This window comes from Ailuropoda melanoleuca, chromosome 5, assembly GCF_002007445.2.
Source record: "Ailuropoda melanoleuca isolate Jingjing chromosome 5, ASM200744v2, whole genome shotgun sequence".
NCBI classification, from domain to species: domain Eukaryota; kingdom Metazoa; phylum Chordata; class Mammalia; order Carnivora; family Ursidae; genus Ailuropoda; species Ailuropoda melanoleuca.
Window position 1 is genome coordinate 48069708 of NC_048222.1, and position 25962 is coordinate 48095669.

The window sequence follows — 25962 nt, forward strand, 5'->3', positions numbered from 1 at the left end:
CAGGGTCAGCATTATATTTGGAGAGAATAGAAAAATGTTTGCTTTTATGAGGCTGAAGTATCCTTCTTAAGCTCCTTAATCAAAGCCTTTCTTAAAGTTCTTGGCTTGGTTAAAAAAAAAGTTTCCCCTAGTCTATTACTAATTGTTAAAATTTATTGAGTATTTGTTATGTATCTCATACTTTATATGCAGTATCTTTAAACTTTGTAACAAGGTATAAATTATTACATTTTGAGATAAGAAAACAGGCTATGTAGTATTAACTTGCTCTAAGACTCTCTAAGACTAGAGAGTACAAAAAAGGCCTGATTTTGCAGATTTCTACAGATTTGAAACAGATGTGACTTCAAAAGTCCAGGGTCAGAATTTGAACACAGACCTGTCCTAGACTTGTATGTCCCCTTCCAGATATATTTGTGAACACAGCCTCTGGAGTCAGACTCTTGGTTTCAAATCTCAGCTCCAATAAATTAATAGGTGCCTACTTCATAAGATAATACAGAGTGAGGAAACAGACTGCAAGGGAAGGTGTGAAACAGGGAAGAACAATGCTGCTTACTCTAGTTTTGTTGAAGCTGCTGTTTCCTAAGCAGCCTTCCATCAACCCTGGGAGAAAGCAGGATGATGGCCACGGAAAATCAGAGGCAGGGATAAAGGATTAGGAATTTTAGTTCCCTCTATCTACATAACTCTTATGCTATAGGAGAAAACCAATTCAATAACTCAATTTACATATTTTACTTATTTAAAAGACAGGAAAGCAATACTTATGTAATGCAGATATCTTTAAAAATTCCTCTAAATAGATATTCAAGTTCATTTCAAGTGCCAGCGATCATGTAATGTGCCAAGAAAATCAAGATGAGTAAGATCTGACTCCTATTCTCAAAGGCTCACAATCTAGCTTAAGTGCTGTAACAAGGGGAGGCAACGAAACGCTATGCGTAATGATTAACTCTGCTGAGAGGGCTGTGGGGGTCTAAGAGAACTTTCACCGAAATGTCACTCATTAGCCGGTTTGGATATTAAATTGTTGGACAAAAACTTTACATTAGGGTTGGTGTGATATAAAGATAAAGTGACTCCCTCTCAGCTCTTTCTAACTTAGTCTTCCAAGAAGATAAAAGTATCAGATATAATGAACCTACAATCCAGATCAGGTAGTTAACTATTGTATGGTTTAGAGTTGTTTTTTTGTTCACTGCCTCAGGTGGGTAAAAATCTGTCTTTATCAAGAGTTAGTCCAAGTATTCTAAGAGTTAATTCTAGGTAAATGTGAATCAATATGTCAATTCCCCATCTCTCCATTTCCCCACTTTGTAGGAAGTACCTTAATGAGATGAATATACATAGCGGAAAGACTGTTTGGTCTAAATATCAAAGTTTATTGAAATAAAATATAATCTATAATAAAAAATACTAAGGGTGTTATCACTGGTTACAGTTTTAAGTACATTAACAAAAAAATCCAACATTTTAATCCAAGAATGACACTATCCTTGTGGTACAATAACAAACATGAAATTAAATATTGAATAATACTGAATAATTCTGTCAGAAATATTTTATACTTTCCCATCTATGTTCAATATGCCTTTTTAAAGGAATATCCTCCAAAAGTGAAATTTTTGAAACTTGCTTAAGACATAGTTTTTAGAATTAAATAGTTTTAACATAATTAGCATTTAAAACCAATAACTTTTTCATAGAAATTCAGTTCAATTCTAAGTTGGGCAGATAGACGTTTTTAGGTGTCATTTGAAAACGGAGCTCAATGCTGTTTTGTATCAGTCTCTACAGTTGCTATTATTCTCAAATTGCAATTAAAGCTGGTCATAAAGCAAAATGAATGAATTAGAAGTAGAAAGGGTGTTAAGATCGCGAAGAAAAGGAGGAGGAAAGGGCAGGCACTCATACATTATATATTTAAACTCTTTAAGAACTCTATTTCAATTGGCCTATTTTGGCCTAACACAAGAGATCTAGGATATGTCATAGCAACTTCCTGATCCAAGTAGTCAGACGTGAAAGTGGAGGAAGAAAATCTGTTTCTTCTTACTACATTTTGGGATCACTTGCTCTGTAGTCATGATACTATTTCACTTGCTGTTCCCCAAAATATGTGCCACATCCAGTTATTCTGCACAATTCAAGGAAAAAGACTCACATGCACTAACTTTAGGAAATGACTTTCAGGTACCTCTAAAAGTGTCACAAGTGAAGATTATCCCTTTTGCTGACTGTTGTGTAGCAGTCACACATCAGTCTTCTATCATCATGTCCTACTTGTGACGTGTGGGTCTGTGAAAACAGTGGTGGTCATTTTACTGAGGAAAACTGCTTTTTAACAGAAACCATTTTTCATATCCCCATCTTTAAAAATCTGTAGAGCTATGATATCTCACGTACTCTGGGGAAAAGAAAAATGATTACCTCGTACAACTAAGATGTAAGAAGGAATAAAAACTGACAAAATTGTGACACACCAGACAGATCTTCCAAGATTAAATGCCAATCTTAGTCTTTAAACGTATTGTTAGTTAGAACTACTCTATAGGGTACTAAGTGATAATGCCCGTTTGGACAGGTCACTGATTTGGGAATTTAAATGGGCAGTTTCCTGACTTCCTGCTTAGAGGTGTTAACTCCTAGACCCAAAGAAGCCAGCATCACCTTCAGAAAAATTTTGCTTTGTGCATCCTCTAATCTAGGAGGCATCTCTGCCTCTAAAGCACGATGCTGCAGTGAGGAAGGATATAAAGTTTTTAAAGTTAATGACAAATTATTAAGTGATTTGAAAAAAATTCTTAAAATTAGTATCAAATAAAGAAGATGCATTATAGAATAATACTAGAACTTTTTGTCTTTTAAATCTACAGAGATTTATAGTTCAGGTTTTGTATTTATGCCATGGTATTTCAATAGTTTATCTCGGGTAGTACCATGTTCTCAAAAATACCAAGTTATAGGCAGAGAAGTCTAAATCTCAGGACAACAGGACAAAGCTGAACTTGGTAATAGTTCAGCCATTGTCGAAGACTTTGGCCCAATTTTTTGAGTTTAATTTATTTAGATCAGAAAAGTGAAATTAGAAACTAGGATACTTTATGTAAAAATATATATGCATATTCACAATGTATTAAACTCTAATTTCTAACAGCAGAGACACTGGGATTAAGTAACAGACATGTGTGAATTAAAATTTAGATAGATCTTCAAAAGAAGTTCAAATTACCTGGGTCCTACAGTCTGTTCCTCAGACTCCGTTATCTCTATTTTGCAGTTTTTTTGGGCAAGAAGGCTTTGATTTTAAACTTTAGTTCGTTTTAAAGTGTTACCTGAGAAAAGTAACCTCAGTTCTTCATAAGATTTTCTCAGCAGCTAGAAATGTTGGATATCAGTAAAACAAAAACAAAAACAAAAAACCACTATATTCCCAGAGAACCAAAGAACTCTGATTTTCAGTCACTTTCTAAAAGGAATTTATCTGCACATCATCAAATAACATTTTATACTAAAAAACAGAAATAATTCAAATAGCCCTAAAAATGACAGCACTTAACAGACCTAAATGAATTCCATCCATGCACAAAAGTTTACATATATGTATTAGTAACCCTAATACCACTGTACTTGGTTCCATGAGAAAAAGGCAAAGAGAGTCTAAATATTTAGATATATGAAAGATACTGGAAAAAATAGACTTTTAATGCTTCTTATACTCTCAAAATACTCTCAATTTTGATCAAAACACAAAAGCAACCACAATATACATTTTGGGAAGTGATGATGCCATACTCAAAGACAAGATAATTCTACAAATTTTAACAGCATTAAAAAAACTGACTTTAAGAAATACTGTTATTGGGGAAAAGATCTGCACACTCAAGAACAAAAACTATAATATTTATGATTATTTAAGTAATATTCTGAGCTTATACTATGCCCGTTATTCAGGAGTGTAAAGCACTAAAAAAATGAGCATCTTTTACATATTTAGAATAAACTGAGGCACAGAAAGTTTGCCCCTGGAAAGATAAAAGCCAGATTTTTAGACTAAAACAGTTCAGACTTCCACATTTCCATTTCCTTAAAATACAAATTACGTACATCTTTAATGCTTCCATGTTATATTATCAAGCATTAGTAAGTTTACAATGATAGTAAGTTGTATGCCCAAGTACTGTATGATAGGTAAAGCCTGTTAAGTTTTCCATCGTATTTTAAAATAACTGGTATATTTAATTGGAAATTAAGTGAAATGCAATAATTGATTTGCTTTTTTGTTTAAAAGAGTTTTTTTTAAATAAATGAGTTTGAGGACAGTTCTGGAAATTCTTGCCTTGACTATTTCTCCAGTAGGACTTTACAGATATCTGCTTCATATGCCAATGTTAATTTAGGGACTATAACAATTCTTCCCTTAAATATCTATTTGACTTCTAGTCCTCTCTCCTCTCAAGATCTCTCTTAGTGACCTGAGCTGGTGATTCATAAAAGCAAAGTATTAAGGTTTTGTGAAAGTACAAAATGGTGAATGTTGGGTTCAGTCAACTAATCTCTGATACTGACTTGCTTCATTAGGCTAAGATCAAGAAGTATGAGGAAGAATTTGAAACATAATATGGGATAAGTTGCCAAATACTAGAAATATAAGACACAACAAAATATATTCCAAAACGTAATCCTAAACTTAAATCTATGCCTCATTCGACTGCAAAACTGACACCTTGAAACATGGAAGAAGTCACTTCACCCAGGCACACTGGACCAGCATATTACAGGAAGCAGCCAATGCCAATTTTAGCTGCCTCAAACTGCTTAGTGTATGTATGTACGTGTGTGTGTGTGTGTATTCTTAAATGGTAATTCTTAAATTTGAGGGAAAGTTCCCAGATTTCTTTAATAGAAGTCATGGATCCTTGCTTCAGAAATACACAGATACACACACAAACACGCACAATGCACACACACACACACACACACACACACACACACACAAATACTGTTAAGTGTTGATAACCTACTGTAAAAACTGTAAATTACAGCATTGTTAATTCAATGGGATTACACATCAGGACAATTTTCATATTGGTAACAAAGACTGGTCACTAAACTTAAGAAATAGCCTTTGAAAGTACAAGAAAGTATAGTGACCATATCCACTCATTCGTATCTCTTTTGCTGAATCTAATAGTGATTGGTTGATGCAAATGCATCTTTAATCTAGTCTATAAATATTAACAGCAAAAATGTTTAAATTCTAACGTCTGCTAGCAGTTCATGTAACAGTTTTCAAGTACTACAAAACACTGAAGGAAAGACTTGAATATACCACTATCGAATTCCAATGTACCCAAACCAGCAATGAAATGTCTGAATATATAATTTGTTGCCTTAAGCAAAATATAAGAAAATAAAAGACACAATAGCTCTAACCTTCAAGGATGGGAAACCAGTATCTCCAAGAAGTTTGTTTTAATAGAACTGAACATTTAATTTTTTTCCTCACAGTAATCAAAGCGAACATTTTATCATTATTACTCTTGGTATATTAAACTGGAATTCCAGGAATGTAAGAAAGTCTGACTTGGAAATATTAAATAGAAAAAAGGTTGAATTAACAAACACATTACATTTTTTAGTTATTTTTTATAAGTATACATTGACATCTACTTATCTGATAGCAGCACTGCTGGTTTTGAGTGAGTTTTTTCTTTCAGAGGGAATGCAGAATGGCAGTATTATCTTTGGAACAAATTAAGAAGATAGTAACAAATAACAGAATAACTTTTACACATATATTTTTCAAGGGTAATAAATAGATAAGTATATAATTATGGAAAAATATGCCTCAAATATGCTTTTTAAAATTTCTCAGGATTTACCGTTTTGCTTTTTCCTATTAAAATATAATGCACTGTCACTACTATCTGTTCTAGGAAAAACAAACCCTGAGGTTTGAGTTTCCTCCTTCAACCAATGGAGTGATATCAAGAGTAAACTTGTATTAAGGTCAGCTTGCTTGAGCCAACAGAGAATTCTGTAGTACATCTGATTACTTTACCAATGTACACATATTCTAGGTTATTAACTAGAGACTCACCAAATATTTTGTATCAAAGTTTTATACCCTAAACAGATTCTCTGATGATTTATCATGCTAGCATAGGAAATCTGAAGGAATAAACAAATGGTATAACATAATCAGACATGCAATACAGAAAGAAGGACAGGACAGAAAAGATATAGCTTGACCCTGGATTTCTCCCTTAGAATAATTCCTTCCATAAATAAGACTTTACTTTTTATTTTTACATATAGACTCATCCTATAAGTAGTCTTGGATCATGGAGAATGTTAAGGACATAGCTTAAGAACTCCAGACCACATTTTTTTGTAGTCTATTGTCACCCTAGACCACAAGAACATTCTTCAAGTGGATGCTCAGGTTAGATTAAGATGCTCTTAAACAAATTTACTGAGGCTTAGAATGTAAATCACATAACTACTTGCAGCAGCAATAGTCTTTTCAAAAATAACTAAAATTTTTAAATATAAAGCATATAAAAAGGACTATTAAGGATAGTAGAAATACAGGAAAATATGTGTTGCCTCATAATAAAGTTCAATAAATATTTCTTTCTGAATCCTATAAACACTACAAGATGTTATAGGTCTATTTGGTTCCCATAAGTTAAAAAAAATCTGATTGCTTTTACATAAATTCCTCCCAATTCTTATCAATTTTCAGAGTTTTATTAATGCTTTTTCACTAGACTCAGAGATTATTTCTAACTTCCTTTCAGAAATGTGCTTTTTTGTTGGCTTTAATAAGTATACTTAATTTTCCAGCAAATGAACATGATTTAAATTTTAAGGTTCAAGGTAATTCTAGAAAAAGGTAGACATTGAACTATCTGCTTTTCCACATCCCATATTTACAAGGCCTAGCATCCACTGTGGTCTCCTTCCTTCCTACTCAGTTATCACACTATCAATCAATAGTAACTGTCGTACAAGTTACCTATATTAAGGATTTCAAAATTCCTCAAAATTTCACACTACAAAGTCATTAATATCTGATTTTGATAGAATATGAGTATTGGTGTTATGCGATTTTTTGCTATTGGAAAATAAATGCAAATTATTTTTTCTATCTAAATTAAACCCAAGCTCCATTATCAGTTCTCAAGATAATATCTAAAATGCACATTCCTAAAGAAAGGTAAAGCTGTTCAAGGGCTGAACTAGTCCAATTCAGGATTAAGGGTTATTTATTTCTGTTATTTTTTTGTCTTGGTTCTTTTGTTGTTGCTTTTCATTTTACATCCCTATATTAAACCCCTGGTTTCTCTTGGATTAGATCATAATTTAACATTGTAAAAGTTAATTTCAGAAACTATTGTGCTAATATTTAGATTTCAGGAAGGAATCAGACAAAATAAGTTACCTCCATTCATTGTTAGAACAGAAGATAAAATAGCTTACTAACTGATATGAGTTATGAATGTCACTATGACACAAAATTTGCTGTGATTTGCTTATTTGGCTACAAGTGCAGTATTTTTCATCAATGATAACACACAGCATTTCCAACTTGTAACATGAAACTCCAGCTCATAAAGAGTGTACTGTGTGACTTGAAAAAGTCTGATTGTAACTTAGGAACAACCTTTCCCCTGAAAAACATGAGCAAAATCCATTGGGAAATCAGGCACAGACGGTATTTATCGGTTTTTCTTCCTTTCCTCCTGTGGTTTTGTTTCTCAAGACATATGGATGCATCCAACAGAATCCAACACTTGTTACAAAATGACACAGCTATTTTTGTCCTTTTCTTTCTCTTTATCTTTTTCTCGAGGTTCCTTTCGTTTACGTTCACTATTCCCAGGTTGTCTTCTACTTGGAGAGGCTTGTGCTGGCTGGCTTTGCTTTAAGAAAAATAAACAGGAAGAAATTACCTCAACTTTCTAAGGTGCTTAATTATAGTTATCTAGAAGGAAAAACCACAAGAGTGAAAGGAATCATTAATGGAAAAGTTATTTGTACACAGAGTTGTTCTGTTACATGGTATCTGAGGAACTGCCTCTGTCATTTTGGACAGATATAATTAATGTAGCCATTGTTCTAAGTAAATGGAATTTCAAACAATAAATAATGTATAGGATTATATTCCCTGAAACCTCAAATTCAAGAAATATTTATGTTAAAGTTTAGAAAATGTTAAAGAAGGTGACGTTTGGTAAATTAAGTTCCGTAAGACCTCATTAAACTATAATAAACCTCATTATTATAATAAACAGATTTTAAAGGAGAAAAACGAAAATCCTGAGAACTTTGAGTGTGAAATAAGTGTATTCTGTGAAATAAGGGAACATAAGAGAATGTTTTTAGTGAAAAGCTACTCATGACATCGTAGGTTTTAACTTTTAAGCTTGGAATAGTAAATGTTTGAACCAGAAATAGAAAATACTTAGTTTAATGGAGACATCTATGTTTAAAGTTTCATCAGACCTTAAAGTGCACCTTGTTTTCTTGTATACCCAAGTCAAATGAACCGTTCTGGCATGGTATAGTTAAACATAAAAGAAGGGAAGTATTTTTTTCATTTAATAAAATGAGATTTAATATAAAGGAACCCACTTAATAGTCACATTTTCAGTGCTTAATATGTTTAACTAGGAAAAGTGGAAAGGTGCTAATAACCTTTGTTGAATACTTAGTACACGTCAGACATTGGGTTAAGTACTAACATTATTTGTTCTTATCCACAAATCTAAGAGTTAAGCATTATCTTTTATTGTCAAGATAGGGAAAATGGGGCTAAGAGAGGTAAAGGACTTTGTCCAAGGTGTTACAGCTAGCAAGGGGAGAGACAGAAGCAGGAAATGCAATCCATGTCTATCTGGCTCTTTAAGTCTACATTCTTTCCAGCAGTACCTCATACCGCCCTCTAATTGTTACAAAAGACTTTGTTCCCATTGGTTTATATTCTTTGGAGCTATTAACAATTTAAAAAATACATTTGATTCAATTGTACCAAAAATAATACTTAGAAATAAACTTAACCAAAGAGATGAACTCTGATGAAAGAAATTGAAGACAACACAAAGAAATGTAAAGACATTCCATGCTCATGGATTGGAAGAACAAATATTATTAAAATGTCTATACTACCCAAAGCAATCTACAGATTTAATGCAATCCCTATCAAAATTCCAACAGCATTTTTCACAGAATTAGAACAAACAATCCTAAAGTTTGCATGAAACCACAAAAGACCTTAATGGCCAAAGCAATCTTGGAAAAGAGAAACAAAACTGGAGGTCTCATAATTCCAGACTTCAAGCTATATTACAGAGTTTTAGCAATCAAAACAGTATGATTCTGGGACGCTTGGCTGGCTCAGTCAGAAGAGCATGCCACTCTTCATCTCAGGGTCATGAGTTTGAGCCACATGTTTGGTGTAGAGATTACTTAAATTAAAAAAAACAACAACAACAGTATGATACTGGCACAAAAATAGACACATACAGCAATGGAACAGAATAGAGAAAAAACAGAAATAAACCTACAGTTATATGGTCAACTAATCTTTGACAAATGAGAAAAGAATATGCAACAGGAAAAGTCTCTTCAACAAATGGTGTTGGGAAAACTGGACAGCTACATGCAAAAGAATGAAAATGGACCACTTTCTTACACCATACATAAAAATAAACTCAAAATGCATTAAGGACCTAAATCTGAGACCTGAAGCCGTAAAAATACTAAAAGAGAGCACAGGCAGTAATTTCTCTGACATCAGCCATAATAACATCTTTCTAGATATGTCTCCTGAGTCAAGGGAAACAAAAGCAAAAATAAACTATTGGGACTGCATCAAAATAAAAAGCTCTGCATAACAAAGGAAGCAATAAAACTAAAAGACAACCTACTGAGTAGGAAAAGATATTTGTAAATGACATATCTGATAAAGGGTTAGTATCCAAAATATATAAAGAACTTCTACAACTCAACACCAAGAAAACAAATAATCCAATTAAAATGGGCTGAAGGGGTGCCTGGGTGGCTCAGTCAGTTGGGCGTCTGACTCTTGGTTCGGCTCAGATTGTGGTCTCAGTTGTGGGATCGAGCCCCACGTTGGACTCTGTACTCAGGGCAGAGTCTGCTTTGGATCCTCTCTCCCTCTCCCTCCCGCTCACTTCCTCTCCCTTAAGTAAATAAATAAAAAATAAAAAAAAGTTAAAAATGGGCAGAAGACATAAACAGGCATTTCTCCAAAGAAGACACACAGATGGCCAACAGAGACATGAAAAGATACTCCACATCAGTCATCATCAGGGAAATACAAATCAAAACCACAATGAGGTATCATCTCACATCTGTCAGAATGGCTAAATTCAAAAACATAAGAAACAACAAGTGTTGGCGAGGATGTGGAGAAAAAAGAACCCTCACGTGCTGGTGGGAATGCAAACTGATGCAGCTACTGTGGAAAACAGTTTGGAGGTTCCTCAAAAAATTAAAAATAGAACTACCCTATGACCCAGCAATTACACTACTGGGTATTTACCCAAAGAATACAAAATACTAATTCAAAGGGATACATGCACGCTTATGTTTACTGCAGCATTATTTATAACAGCCAAATTATGGCAGCAACCTAAGTGTCCACTGACAGATGAATGGATAAGAATACGTGGTATATACACGATGGAATATTACTCGGCCATGAAAAAGAATGAAATCTTGCCATTTGCAACGACATGGATGGAGCTAGAGAGTATAATACTAAGTGAAATAAGCCAGTCAGAGAAAGACAAATACTGTATTATTTCACTCATACGTGAAATTTAAGAAATGAAACAAAGGGAAAAAAAAAAAAAGAGAGACAAATTGAAAAGTCGACTCTTAATTATCGAGAACAGACAGATGCTTCCCAGAGGGGAGGTGGATGGAGGGGGGGTAATGGGGGGAATAGTGAAGGGGATTAAAAGTACACTTAGCTTCACAAGCACCGAGTAATGTATGAAATTGTTAAATCACTATGTTGTACACCTGAAACTAATATAACACTGTATGTTAACTACACTGGAATTAAAATAAAAACAAAAAACAAAAAACAAAAAACTGAAGGGGCGCCTGGGTGGCTCAGTCGGTTAAGCTTCGACTCTTGATCTCAGCTCAGGTCCTGATCTCAGGGTCGTGAGTTCAAGCCCCGCGTTGGGCTCCACACTGGGCGTGGAGCCTACTTAAAAAACAAAACAAACAAAACAAAAAACAAAACTGAAAAATCTTGCCATCAGAAACTCAGGAAAAATAATTTCACTAAATGAGAAATACATTAAGATAATCACAAACTTTGACAATGCCATAAAACCTATGGGTGCTAAAATGCTAACATAATTGAAGAGTCAATACCTAATTTAAAAATATTTATCTCAGGACAAATTTCTTTGTTGCTAAAGTGATCACTGTATTTAAGAATCCGAACACTAGAGTGTATGTACCTGGGCCTGTGTAGAAGCAGAAGCAGCTGCTGCTGCTGCTTGTTCCTGTTCCTGATAATATTGAGAAGCCCGTCTATCCTCCTCTTCTTGGAGTTTCTTTGCTAGTTCCAAATCACTGATTCCTTCAGGTATTTGTTCCCAATTGATCTCTTGGCTCTGCTGTTCTTGTTGTAGAGATAATGCCATAAGGTAGTCCTAAGAAATTAAATTATAGCCATCTTTAGCTATGAGATTTTACTCAAGAACTGAGGAGTATAAATACAGAGGTTATACCTACAAAACTATGAGAAAGGCTTTTTAAAAACATACCAGAGTTTAAATATAAAAACTAAAGTTACCTAAGTATTTCTGTTTGAGTGCTATAATTTCAGTGATGCTGCCATTGTTCTAAATATTCTTGGAAATCATTATTTCTAGAACAAGCATATAAGGCATTCAAGAAAGCTTTAACTCACCTCAAAAAACAAAATCAACCTTCCCCCGCCCCCAGCCCCGCAAAACTCCCCCTAGGGGCATCTGGCTGGCTTTGTCTGTAGAGCATGTAACTCTTGATCTTGGGGTCATGAGTTCAAGCCCCACATCGGGCATAGAGCCTATTTTAAAAACAAAAAAACCCAAAATAGACCTCCCCCTATTTATGAAAGAAGCATGTCTGTAGAAAATTGAAACAAAATTAAAAAGTGTAAATGAGAAAGTTAAAATTACCATATCATCATACAAAGATAACTATTGTTATCAACTGATATATATCTACCTAGTTTTTTGTACATTCACATACAAACTCAAACACATTTTCCAACCCCCATTAAATGTCATAAGTTTTGTTTAAAAAAAAAACATAAGAATTTCCCAAATCATGTATTAAATGTTCTTCCAAAATATGATTTTTAAAACCAACATAGTTGCCCAACATACCGTGACACTCAATTACTTAACCACCTTCTCCTTCCTCCCATAAACACCGCCAATTATTTCCTATGAGAAAATGTGATGCATCTTTGGTTGAAGGTTATATTATCTAACTTCACACCCACGTTTATTAAGAATTAGTACTGAATGGAACTTGACTGTTCTGTGCATCTCCCCCAAACTATCCTCAAGAGAATTTTAATTAGCCACAGAGGATATAAAAAAGGTTGTTGCCTATGAAGACTCTCTACTACCTAGCATGAATATGTTACTAATATGAAGAATTTGTCCTTCAAATTCTTCTGCTCACTTCTTCAAACTGCTCTTTGCTAAGGCCCATAGTCTTAAATCCACTCTTTCCTTGCAACTTCCACAGACACTATGCTGCATCTTACACCTTTACTACTACTGTAGCAATCTATTGCTTTACCTTCATTCCCTCTGCTATTTTCTACATACAGTGTTAGAAAAATCTTGCATATTTCTCTCAAGTAATGTTTTTTAAAATGCCCCTATAAAGCTTCTGAAGGAAAATGAGCATGTATTTATTATAGCTATTTGAATACTTAACTTCCAAGAGTCCTAGAAAGATCAGCATTTGTTTGAATCACATATTCTTCTGTGTACTCATAGCTTACTATTCAAAATGACATTGTAGAACTTAACATATACTTATTAGTTTGTCAAATATCTGCCTCTCTGTTAGGCTGTAGAATTTTTCAGGACGGGACTAAATGATTTATCTTAGAGTCTCCAGGACCTTGTTAATAGTGCCAGGAACACAACTACTCAATGAATATTGGCTAAATGAACAGTCTCTATGTACTTAAATCGTTATCAGTATCAGAAACACGTATATTTCCACCTCAGTCAAGGAAGAAGTCACATCATTGTTATACTTCCAGTAATAAATACACTTGTGGCTCTAAGACTGCCCACCTATAGCAGGCAAAGATCTCATCTGTCTCAGTTCTAAATGAGAATTCCACTCATTAGTGCAGCTCTTGCTCTAAGTGTCTGCTTACCCTGAACTCTAAGGCTTAGAATACCCACCCACTTTTTTACCCTCTCTTAGTTTTCTACTTTTTCTGACTAGCCAAAATATATCTCTAATCTGTGCTCAGCTCATCTCTACCACCATGGCTAAGCCATTGTCACCCCTTGCTTGAATTGCTAGTCTCTGTTTATACCTGCGTCATCTGTTTATACCTATGCATTCTTCACATAGTAGCCTTTAAAAAAGGTAAAGTAGATCATCTCACTTCCACGTTTAACACTTGGCATATCTTTCCTATTACAGTTTAGAATAAAGTTCAAATTGTACCAGGGCCTGCCTTCACATTTCAATATAATCTGGCCTTCTGAACCAAAGTGTATAATCAATGTATAATATGTAAAATGATCACTTACTGATTTAGGAAACGTCAGGAATATCACAAAATAAAACTTTAGTTCAAAATTCACATTTGAAAGGAATGAGCATTTTATTTTTTATTCTGTTAAAAAGATTTTATTTATTTATTTGAGAGAGCAAGCAAGAGCAGGGGGAGGGGCAGAGGGTTAAGCAGACTCCATGCGGGGCTCTATCCTAGGACCCTGAGATCATGACCTAAGCCAAAGTCAGACGCTTAACTGATTGAGCCACCCAGGTGCCCCGAAAGCAAGAGCATTTTAAACTATATGAAGAAGACAAATTTACCTGATCTATCTGATCTTGCTGTCCTCTGTATACGGTTTCAGGATCTGAAGGAGGCCGCAGATGGAATTCTGAGTCACAGAAATTTCCATCACCATCTACATTGTGTAGGCTTTCCCAAACAACTTTTTCTTCAGTAAGAAACCCCTGGTCTGTTACCAGCAAATACAGCAGACCCTTAATAAGATAGAAAAAAGACTGTTAAATTGTCCAAAACTAATTAACACTTAAGGGAAATTTTATTACCTGTATGTTTAAAGCATATTACTTATTCCTACTAGTTAGATATAATAAATAGTAGGCAAAGTAGACACCTTATTTGTTCACTGAATTAGGTCTATCTGGCTTTGAATATAGTTTATAATTGGTATACTGCAGTATAACGAGAAGTAGGAAGCTGCTGGCAGGCTCAACTACTACATGACTCATAAATAAGCCTTTGGGGGTTTACAATCTCATTTCATAATATAGAAATATACTATACAAATTCCTTAAAAACATATCAGATAACAAGACACAGCCACAATAAAATGATATAACACTGCCTGTTTATTAAATAAAAAATTGAGCCCATATGACTAATTCAATCCATACCAATTTTTTTCCTTTTCTGCTAGCACCATTAGCTGCTCTTCATATACCAACAGTACTTTATACTTGTTTCTACTGCTGCATCGGATCACACCGTGCCACGGTTGTGTTTCCTTGCCTCATTCCCAAACTATATTTTTAAATCTAGTTAAATCTAGTAAGGTGCATCATAAAATTGAAGCCTAATACCTATTGAATCAATTAATGAGTTAAGTTGTATTTACGGTCACTACCACAGAATTTAGTACCGACCTCTAATTTTTCATATGCATTAGCTCTAACTCCAGTTATATGTAAAGCATCCCTACTATACCATATAAGGTTTATAAGCCATTTTTTCTTCAGATCTGCCAAAGATATGACATTCATTTACTTGCTCAGGGTTCCCACTGGTTAATACCGTATTTCTGGTTGCACAAGATTCATGTTTCTCATGTTCTCTCATCAAAATTAATCTTAATAATTAAGAATAAGAAATTCCTTTACAAAGTTTCATGGTAGGGTTAGAGAAATCACTGAATATAACTACAACTATGTGGTAAGCTAATATTTAGCAAAGCAGGAAAGAATATCCAATGGAAAAAAGACAGTCTCTTCAACAAATAGTGTTGGGAAAACTGGATAGCAACACACAGAAGAATGAAACTGGACCACTTTCTTACACCATACACAAAAATAAATTCAAAACAGTTGAGAGACCTAAATGTAAGACCTGAAACCATAAAAATACTAAATCTTCTGCAGAATGAAGGAAACAATCAACAAAACTAAAGGCAACATTTGGAACAGGAGAAGATATTTGTAAATGCCATCTGGGATAAAGGGTTAGTATCCAAAGTATATAAAGAACTTGTACAACTCAACATCCAAAAAACCCAAATAATCCAGTTAAAAAATGAACAGACATTTCTCCAAAGAAGAAATACAGACAGCTAACAGACACATGAAAAGATGCTCAACATCACTCATCATCAGGGAAATGCAAATCAAAACTATGATGAGGTATCACCTCACACCCGTAAATATGGCTAAAATTAACAACACAGGAGATGTTGGCGAGGATGCAGAGAAAGGGGAACCCTCTTACATTGTTGGTGGGAAAACAAACTGGTGTAGCCACTCTGGAAAACAGTATGGAGGTTGCTCAAAAAGTTAAAAATAGAACTACCCTATGACCCAGCAATTGCACTACTAGGTATTTACCCAAATGACACAGAAGTACTGATTTGAAGGGATACACGCATCCCGATGTTTACAGCAGCATCATCTACAATAGCCAAATTATGGAAAGAGGCCAAACGTCCAGTGACTGATGAATGGATAAAGAAGTTGTGATACACACACACACACACAGGAATATTACTGAGCCATAAAAAGGAATGAAATCTTGCCATTTACAATGACAAGAAATCACTGAAGAAACTCTGAAGCTTTAAAAAACCAAGTAATTATTATTTTGAACACTTAACTATGTGTCCAGCACTGTGAGACAGAGCTGTTCCTAAAACAGGAAATCTTTCCTATTCTACTACCAATTACATCTAAGAATTAGCTGTAGATACTGATTAATTTATACGGCCATTGAAATTACTATAGCAACATGGAAAATATTCATAAAGAAAAAGATTTTGGCATATACAGTTTAAAGACATTGCTTTAAGCAAAAATTATGAGGTGACATCTCATTTTTTAAAATCAAGTAGGTTCCAATTCATCAAATATTTGAATACCTACCACATGCTCCGTACTATGCTAAGTGCTTGAGTAATGATCTTTCCTTACTTTGTATTAGGTACCCCTTGTATGTTATTCCATAGAATACTGCACTTACCACTATCACAGCACTTTATACACTGAACTGTAGTTTTATGTCTATTTACTTATCTGCCTTAATGTAATTCAAGCTCCTTGAAGACCAGAGTCATCCATGCATCCTCATTACCTAACATATTTTTAATACCCAGTCAGGGTCTACCCTGCCCTAAAATAATTTAAAAGAAAACCTAAAAGTTCTTTCCAGCCAATTTTCCACTGAATAGATCTGACCATTCTGTGTATATAATTACCAGAGTATATTTTAATATACCATTATATTATATAATACCTACATTTTGCAATTTATTTTATATAAATCATATATTAGAGTGCCTACTTACTAGGAGAGAAATCACAGTCTTTTTTTTTTTTTTTTTAAAGATTTTATTTATTTATTCGACAGAGATAGAGACAGCCAGTGAGAGAGGGAACACAAGCAGGGGGAGTGGGAGAGGAAGAAGCAGGCTCATAGCAGAGGAGCCTGATGTGGGGCTCGATCCCATAACGCCGGGATCACGCCCTGAGCCGAAGGCAGACGCTTAACCGCTGTGCCACCCAGGCGCCCCAGAAATCACAGTCTTATTCTCCAAATAGCACTTTATTTTTTTTTAAAGATTTTATTTATTTATTTGACAGAGAGACAGCCAGCGAGAGAGGGAACACAAGTAGAGGGAGTGGGAGAGGGAGAAGCAGGCTCCCAGTGGAGAAGCCTGATGTGGGGCTCGATCCCAGAACGCCGGGATCACGCCCTGAGCTGAAGGCAGACACTTAACGACTGCGCCACCCAGGCACCCCTCCAAATAACAGTTTAAGATGGGTAAATTCTGGGAGGGTTTTGTTGAAAGCTATTACCATCCATAGCATATGAATACTTATAAAGTTTAAATAAAATGGTGTTTTTTTTCTTGAAATAGCCAACCTGTCTTCTCATGGACCATCAGTCTCAATTTCTTCCCCTTTTAGATCTTGACATTTATCAAAAAAGTCTGTAACTAGTGCACGGTCAATAATGCTGGTTATTGCTCAACAGTTCCTTTATATAATTGCATTGTAGAATTGCAAAGTACGTATTAATATAGTACTGAATAGTTTAGGCCCATTGGTTCCTGAGAGTCCACAATTAAATCACCATCAACAATAGTTCTTGCTCGGGCACCTGGGTGGCTCAGTTGGTTAAGTGTCTGCCTTCAGCTCAGGTCATGTCCCAAGGTCCTGGGATTGAATCCTGCATTGGGCTCCCTGCTCAGGGGGGAAGTCTGCTTCTCCCTCTGTATCCTCCCCCCAACTCGTGTGCATTCTCCCTCTCTCTCTGACACAAAAATAAATAAAATCTTCAAAAAAAAAAAAAAAGAATAGTTTTGCTTTTATCTCCTAGCACTTTTGCTACATTATCTAGTCAAAGCATTCTTTTCTAAGCCTTGAATCTTCTTCCTAATCTTACTCACCAGTTTCTAATTACTAATTTCAAAAAAATAACTAATAAAGGATGCATATATGAAATTCTTAAATTAGGTATTAATGTATAAAATGTATATAAATTATTTAGTATTATATGAAAATAATAAATATTAGATAATTTTTTATAAACTAGGCAACTGGATCACCAAAGACAGAATGAAAAACTATTCTTTTTTTTTTTTTTTTTAAAGATTTTATTTATTTATTTGACAGAGAGAGAAACAGCCAGCGAGAGAGGGAACACAGGCAGGGGGAGTGGGAGAGGAAGAAGCAGGCTCCCAGTGGAGGAGCCTGATGTGGGGCTCGATCCCAGAACTCCAGGATCACGCCCTGAGCTGAAGGCAGAAGTTTAACGACTGAGCCACCCAGGTGCCCCTGAAAAACTATTCTATCTAAAATACCCTGATAGGGCCACCTGGGTGGCTCAGTTTGTTAAGCATCTGCCTTTGGCTCAGGCCATGATCCTGGGGTCCTGGGATGGAGTCCTGTGTTGGGTTCCTTGCTCAGTGGGGAGTCTGCTTCTCCCACTCCCTCTGTCCCCTCCCCCTTGCTCATGCTCTCTCTCTCATTAAGTCTTTAAAAAATAAATAAATAAAATACCCTGATAAATTAGTCCTATACAGAGTATGAGTTACCTGTATTAACAACATACATGACAATATCATCACAATTTGTAAATTGTTAAAATAGAAAACTTGTCAAATGTATAAAAAAATTAATTATGTAATTCCAGCCTTTAAATATGGAGGAAAGTACTGCCCAAATATTTTTGGTTGATTAGCTTGGATTCAAATTACTTAATGTCTTTGGACCTCAGTTTTCTTTTCTTTATTATAAAGTGATATAGAGGCAGTTCAACCAGAGAATTTCTAAAATATTTTATAAATTAGAAGATCAATTTTACTTCTACTTAACAAGAAAGCATCTCTCTCAGCTACAAATAGCTTTCTTATCCATCCAGAGAGGCAGAGCTGTTGAGTGTGGGCTTCAAAGTCATACTGGAGCTGCTAACAAACTGAATGGTCTTGGGCAAGTTACTTAGTGCCTGTAAGCCTGTTCGTTCAGTTGTAGAGTGGTAGTAATAATATCCACTCCCCAGAGGGAAGCTGTGAAAATTAAATGAGATAATGCATGTTAAGTGTTTAACACAATGCAAGGCACATAATGTTTAATGAATATAAGATACTATATTTATGAATACTACTACCTAAATCTATCTCAGTTTCTGTATCTATTGCCTTTTCCTGCCTCCTATTTAGGAGAAAAAGAAGAATCTCTCTGCCTACACTATGGAATCTATCACTTGTCTTAGTCTGTTTCTACATTCTATATTCCTCACCCCTGCCACCTCTTAATGTAACAATTTCTGATGTATCCACCACCTCTGAAAAATAACTACATTAAATAAAACTAAAATAATTGAACTTTTACTTAAATGTAGCCTTCTGTGGGGGGAAAAATCCCAATATAGTCTTAGTCAAAGAGGAAAGAGAACAGATTTATTTAATATGGACTTAGCACTTATTTAGAACTAGTATCCCTTCTAAAATACTTTTCACTTCTAATACCTAAATGTAAAGTAAAAATGCAAACAAACAAAAGCCAACCTCAAAAACCCTGGTTTTGAATATACTCCAGAGAAATGTGAGTAATTAAAGCCAAGAGGTAGAAGAAACAGTTATGACATGGATAGAAAGGCTGACATGGATAAGGGATGATTAGGAAGTCATGAATAGAAACAACAACAAAAAAAGGGTGTCATGATGGGGAGACAGCTACACAGATGTCATGATATAATCCGAAGTTCTAGAAGCTAAGTGATATGCCAGGCAATTTACAGTTTACCTTACTAAAAAGAAAGCAGAAGTATCAGAGAATGGAGAAGGATCATAAGAATAAAATGGAGTAACTCGGGGTGCCTGGGTGGCACAGCGGTTAAGCGTCTGCCTTCGGCTCAGGGCGTGATCCTGGTGTTATGGGATTGAGCCCCACATCAGGCTCCTCTGCTATGAGCCTGCTTCTTCCTCTCCCACTCCCCCTGCTTGTGTTCACTCTCTCGCTGGCTGTCTCTATCTCTGTCAAATAAATAAATAAAATCTTTAAAAAAAAAAAGAATAAAATGGAGTAACTAGATCTTAGACATAGAATTATATATATAACAATCTAGCAGTCATGAACATACAGATAATATGAGAAGCAAAACAGACGTACAAGGTCTTTCCTAGAAATAGACCTATAAGGGTAGTTTATTTATAACTAATTTTTTTACTTTCAGATTTCCTGCCTGGATAAAAAAACTCACCTCACTAACTGGAACCACAGGGATGGCCCTGAAAGCATCTGTTCTCTCACTAGGATCTCCTCCTGCTGCTTTCAGATCCTAATCTAGATATGTTGATGCACAAATCCTCAAAGGATCAAGGGATGAAAAGTTTAAAAAAGGATTCATGGAGGGTGCTATTAGCTAGCAAGAGCTGGACTTGATTATTTTCCTAGCGATGAGAAGAAACAGCACAGGTACTTGTCCAGGGGTTAGTAACGATAAATCACAGAACTAGGAATGATAAGAGGACTTTCCAATAACAGGAAGTCAATTAATACCTATGGTTAGGGAAAATATCATGAGAGGCTGTGCAATCAAAACCATAGATCATGCTATGTTAGGTAGTTGAGAAGTGTGAGGTCGACTGGTAGCTATTATTCAGGGGGGAAAAAAGTCAATTTGACTAACACAACAATTGTGACTCTGTAATGGCAGGAAGCCTAATAAAAAGTCTATGAAGATGGAACCATAAAGTCAGTAAAGAGAGAATACTTTGTCCAGGTGTAGACAATAATCTTCAGTGCTTTACAGAGAGTCATCAAAAAGTCTAATGTAACAAAGAATTTGCCTCTGCCTCTATTCAGTGTTGAAAAAGAGGTGTTAGAACAAAGATGAGTACTGGAGAACATTATAATAGACATATACCTTCCCTTTGTCAAAGAAAAGTCCATAGCTCATATATCTCTAGAATTTCAAAAGATTTTAAATGAAAAAAGATTTTTACACATAAATTAGAGTTTAGAAAGTTCCTAAAGAAATAATACAACCAATAAGGAAACTGGAAATGACCTTTCCTAGGTAATCCTTTGTCCTGCCAACATGGACTTCCTCCTTGTAGGTCTTGGTCCTGGGATGATAATGGCATATGATATGACATGGATATCAGAAAGCATAAAGATCCTTTCTGCAAATCACATAAAGATAAGCCCCACAAATAAAAATACAATTATAGACACATATGATATTATCAATTTATTATTTATATAAATAATTTAATATTACATAATTTATTATTATAGGGTACTAGTTATAGACACCATTTATCTGTAGTAGAAAGTATTTTATGTTAAATTTATTTTTTGTTGAAGTATATCTGGAATTCTATGGGATGAACTCTATTTATACTATAGGTATTCCAAATAAATCATGGGGTAGGAAGATGGGAAATAAAGTAATCATTAAATATGAATACATAAAATGGCCCTAAAATCTCAGGGGTCTTCAAAAGTGAAATGTAATGAAGACCTGATATAGTGTTAAAAGTAGCCATATCTTGTTTGAAAAAGCAGCTTTATAGTTTTTCCTTACTTATATCCTCATTAGATTACAGATTCCCTGGGGCTCCAATTTATAAAGAACTACAGAAACTCTTCACAACCCAGAAATCAGTGGTAGAGAATAACAGTTTTAATGCTGAACAGGTTTAACAGAACAAGGGCACAATCTTATATCCTATTTCCTTATCAAGCAAATGGATACCATGTTGGAGGAACGCCTTCCCTAAACTTTATTAAGTATTCTTTTAGGGCTTCTAGCTCTACACCAACAGCCAAAGAAATGTTACAGGTTTCGTTGTAAATCAGTTAATCAGCCACTGGGTCAATGAGGAGGGAAAGTGTCTCTGACTCTTATATAAAAGAATGTACTCATTGGGGTGCCTGGGTGGCTCAGTCCATTAAGTGTCAGACTCTTGGTTTCAGTTTAGGTCATGAACTCTCAGGGTCATGGGATCAAGCCCCTCTGTGGCCACCTCAGTGCTCAGTGGGGAATCTGCTAGAGATTCTCCCTCCCTTTCCATCTCCCTCTATGCCTCCTCCTGCTCGCGCACTTTCTCTTTAAAATAAATAAATAAATCTTAAAGGGAAAAAACCCCCAAACTGCTCTTATTAAAAAAAAAAAAAAAGAAAGAAAGAATGTACTCATTAAGTATTCTGCCTGATGTAAAGCAATGTCTTATTTACAGACCCTCAGGATTGGATAGTTTAATGGGAATACAGGAAATAGGACTGAGAGGATTATAATGGGGCATAAATAAATAGTTCTCAGGCCTACAAGATCCCTGGAAAACACAAGATTTGCATCATATTAAATGGAGTTACTTCACCAAATATAATGCATGTTCCTTGATTAGACCCTGGTTTGAACAAATCATCTATAAAACAATGTGGGGGACAAATGGGAAACTTGAATATGGCTTGGGTATTAGATGATATTAAAAATTATAGTTAATTTTGTTAGATGCAGTAATGGTACTGTGATTTGAAAGGAAAATGTTCTTGTTTAGAGATGCATATTGAAGTATAAGCAAAAATACAAAAACAGATGAAAACAGTAAATATCAAAATTGTTGAAAGTTATGAGTATAATAGGCACACATTAAACTAGTCTCATTACTTTGCTCTAAGTTTGCAGTTTTTCACAATAAAAAACAAAAAAGTGGTGTTACTGTTTCAGTTTATTGGTCACTACAGTAAACAACGGAAACTAAGCACTTCTCTCAGTGACTGACCACCAAGATAGTTGTTCCCATTTATCCCTTCTATAAAAATAGGATTACCTTAGTGAAGAATGATGTTCCTAAACTCCTTTGGTTTTCTATTCTTTATTGCACCCACTTAAAGTCCCAAATCTAGAATAACAAGCTAGCTCCTTTTGCCATGCCCATACCCTGATGAATACTTTTGCAGAAAAAAATCAATATATAATTAATACTTATTATTATAATAATTAGTATATTAACATAATAATTACCATCCTCAATATTACCTTCTTAATTTCTCTAATTAGAACTTTCTCCCACATGCTATAAAGACTATTTCAAACTACCTCCTTCAAATCTGTTACCAAACTACTCAATCTTAGTAAATGATCTTGTCTTCCAAATAATAACAGAAACTAGAAGCATTTAAACAGTAGCTTTCTCTACTTTCTGTCATCAAATCTATAAATTAGCTGTACTCATCGTCTATTCCTTCCCTCCTTTACAATGAAGAGGTCTCTTTTTCAATCAAGGGTTAATCCCCTTTGCCTGTGAAAATTTCTATCCTTTCTCACCTTCTCAGGAGCCTTCTATCAATTATCTTCTCTCCTGAATCTTCAAACTTTCTCTCTCAAGTCATGTTTCAATATTGAAACATGATCAAGTCTCTCGTATTAAAAAACAAAAAAACCCTTCTGGATTCCATACTCCACTACAGCTATGAGCCATTATGTCTATGCCCCCCTCACAGACAGTTTCAGTTTCCTATCATCTGTTTCTAGTTCCTGACTTCCCCTTCCTAATCAATTCAAATTGAGTTTTTTCTGCTTCCACCATTCTCTAAAAGACACAATGAAATCCATATCACGTTTCCCCCCAGTGTTCTCATCTTCTCAATAGCATGTAACAACTGAGATCTCCAGTCATCTTGAAATACTCTCTCCCTGTTGTCTTACACGACACCATATTCTTTAGATTTTCCTTTTCTCCTTTTCTTTCTCAGTCTCCTTTGCTAGTTCATACTCCTTTAGTTGATCCTTAAATACTGGCACTCCTTAAATCTCTGTCCTAAGTCTTTTCTTTTCTCCTCATTCTTTATTTTCCTTGCAAATCTTCTCCTCTCCCCAAATTACCATTTATACACAAAAATTACTCCAGTCCCGAACCATTTACCCAACATTTCCACTTGGAGGTATGCCTCAGAAGCAGCTCTAACAGTTCCAAGGCTGATTTCATGCTATTTGTCTTCTCTTCAGTGTTCTCGGTGTCAATAAAGAACACCACCATTTATCCAGTTCTTCATGCTCAGAGCCCAGAAACCATTCTTTCTTAGTTTTTACATCCTAATCACCAAATCTGGTAGATTATACCTCCTAAATGTCTATGGACTCTTTCTACTCTCCATTTCTTTACCATCCTAGTCCAAGTCACTGTAACATCTTATTTGGCCCCTGTAATAGTCTCCTAACTAAATCCACATCCACATTTGCCCAAAAGTCCAAAGCACCTTAATGTTGTACAAAGGGATCAGGGAGATAACACAACACCTTGGATACACTGTTTTGCCACAGAATTAAGGTTTACTGAGAAAAGCATGGAAGCAGAGAAACAGCAGAACGCACCCATTTTCTGACTTATCATTCTCTCACAGAAATGTATACTTTGTCCAGAAACAGACACAGGGTAGAAAGTGCTTGAGGAGAGGTACCCATTCCCCAACCACAAAGGAATATTGGCAATACCTAGCTGACTAGTGAAGAACTTCTGGTCAGGGATATGGCCTTCACAGAAAACAGAACATCTACAGCTTAGTCTGGGGCGGTTGCATAACAACGACCAATGACAGCCAGAGATCTTGTTTTGCCATTGAACTATCTCACCCCTGCTGAGCCTCCCCTCCCCCCAGAAAAAAAGAAAAGAAGAAAAAAAGAAAACAAAAAGAACCACCGGGCCATCAGGAGACCAAGGTGTGTTTCTCCTCTTAACTCAAGACTCTACAAGATCTGGTACCTGCCTATCTTTTTAGTCTTGTATCATGCCTCTTAATTGCCTATCTTTTTAGTCTTGTATCATGCCTCTCAATTTCAATGCTTCAACCACACAGGCCTTATTTTAATTTCTTAAGAACTTAATTTCTTAAGAATTTCTTAAGGAGTTCTTTCCCTTCTCAGGGCCTTTGCACACACATGTTATATCTGCTTAGTTAATCCTTTTTTTTGCTAACTGATTAAACTCCTAAAAGATTCATTTTTCAAGTCTCAGTTTATTTTTTTAATTTTTAAAAAGATTTTATTCATTTATTTGAGAGAGCGAGAGAGCACAAGCAGGGGAGTGGCAGGCAGAGGGAAAGGCAGAAGCAGGCTCCCCACTGAGCAAGAAGCCTGATGTGGGCTGATAGCAGGACCCCGAGATCATGACCAGAGCTGAAGGCAGACACTTAACCGACTGAGCCACCCAGGTGCCCCCAAGTCTCAGTTTAAATATTACCTTCCCAAGAAATCTTTCCTGACATCCCAGCTAGGTTACAAGTCCCAATAAAAGCACTCACAGCATGTTTACGTACCCTTTACAGCGTGTATCCCGACAGAAATAATAATGATTTGTATAATTATTTAACATGTTTCTTGCCAAATTCGGGGGTCCTTAAATGGTAGGAGCCAAAGCTGTCTTGCTCAGGCTGTAGTCCTAGTACTTGGCTGAGCACCCAGACATAATCATGTTTAATAGATATTTGACATAATCATGCTTAATAGTACTTGTTGAATGAATGAAGTGTGGACTTGAAGAGATCAGGTAAAGCAAGATGACTTAGCAATATACACTGTGCAGCAATAATTGTGATCTGAGGTTTTGGGGCCTTAAATTTCTGAAAAGTATGGATGACTCTGGGCCTGTACCTAGCACATATCTACCTCAAATGCGGGAGCAATACAAATAGAACTCCTGCTATAACTAATACAACAGGAGAGCTAGGGCCTTACAGTATTTTTTTTAATTAAAATTTTTAAAAATTTTAATTCCAGTGTAGTTAACATACAGTGTTACATTAGTTTGAGGTGTACAATATAGCAATTCAACAATTCCATATATTGCTCAGTGCTTAGAGTATTCTTATATAAGCAAACAAATCATTATTTTACACTGCTTTGTGCAATTCATTGATTAAAGGGAAGGA

The 25962-nt window shown here is 35.3% G+C and overlaps 1 protein-coding gene across 5 annotated transcripts in view; it reads right to left on the bottom strand.

The window, feature by feature from the left end:
* Window positions 1-1364: 1364 nt before the first annotated feature.
* MINDY2 (MINDY lysine 48 deubiquitinase 2) overlaps window positions 1365-25962 on the bottom strand; it is a 77454-nt gene continuing 52856 nt past the window's right edge. For 2 of the 5 annotated variants that reach the window (XM_034660914.1, XM_034660910.1), the window contains 3 exons: window positions 14125-14298; window positions 11517-11711; window positions 1365-7934 (listed from right to left, as the gene is read on the bottom strand). In XM_034660914.1, coding sequence (XP_034516805.1) covers window positions 7809-7934; window positions 11517-11711; window positions 14125-14298 — 495 coding nt within the window. In that variant the 3' untranslated portion in view covers window positions 1365-7808. Of the gene's footprint in view, window positions 7935-11193; window positions 11258-11516; window positions 11712-14124; window positions 14299-25962 lie in introns of those variants that run through there. The other 3 variants (XM_034660911.1, XM_034660912.1, XM_034660913.1) reach the window with 3 other exon arrangements.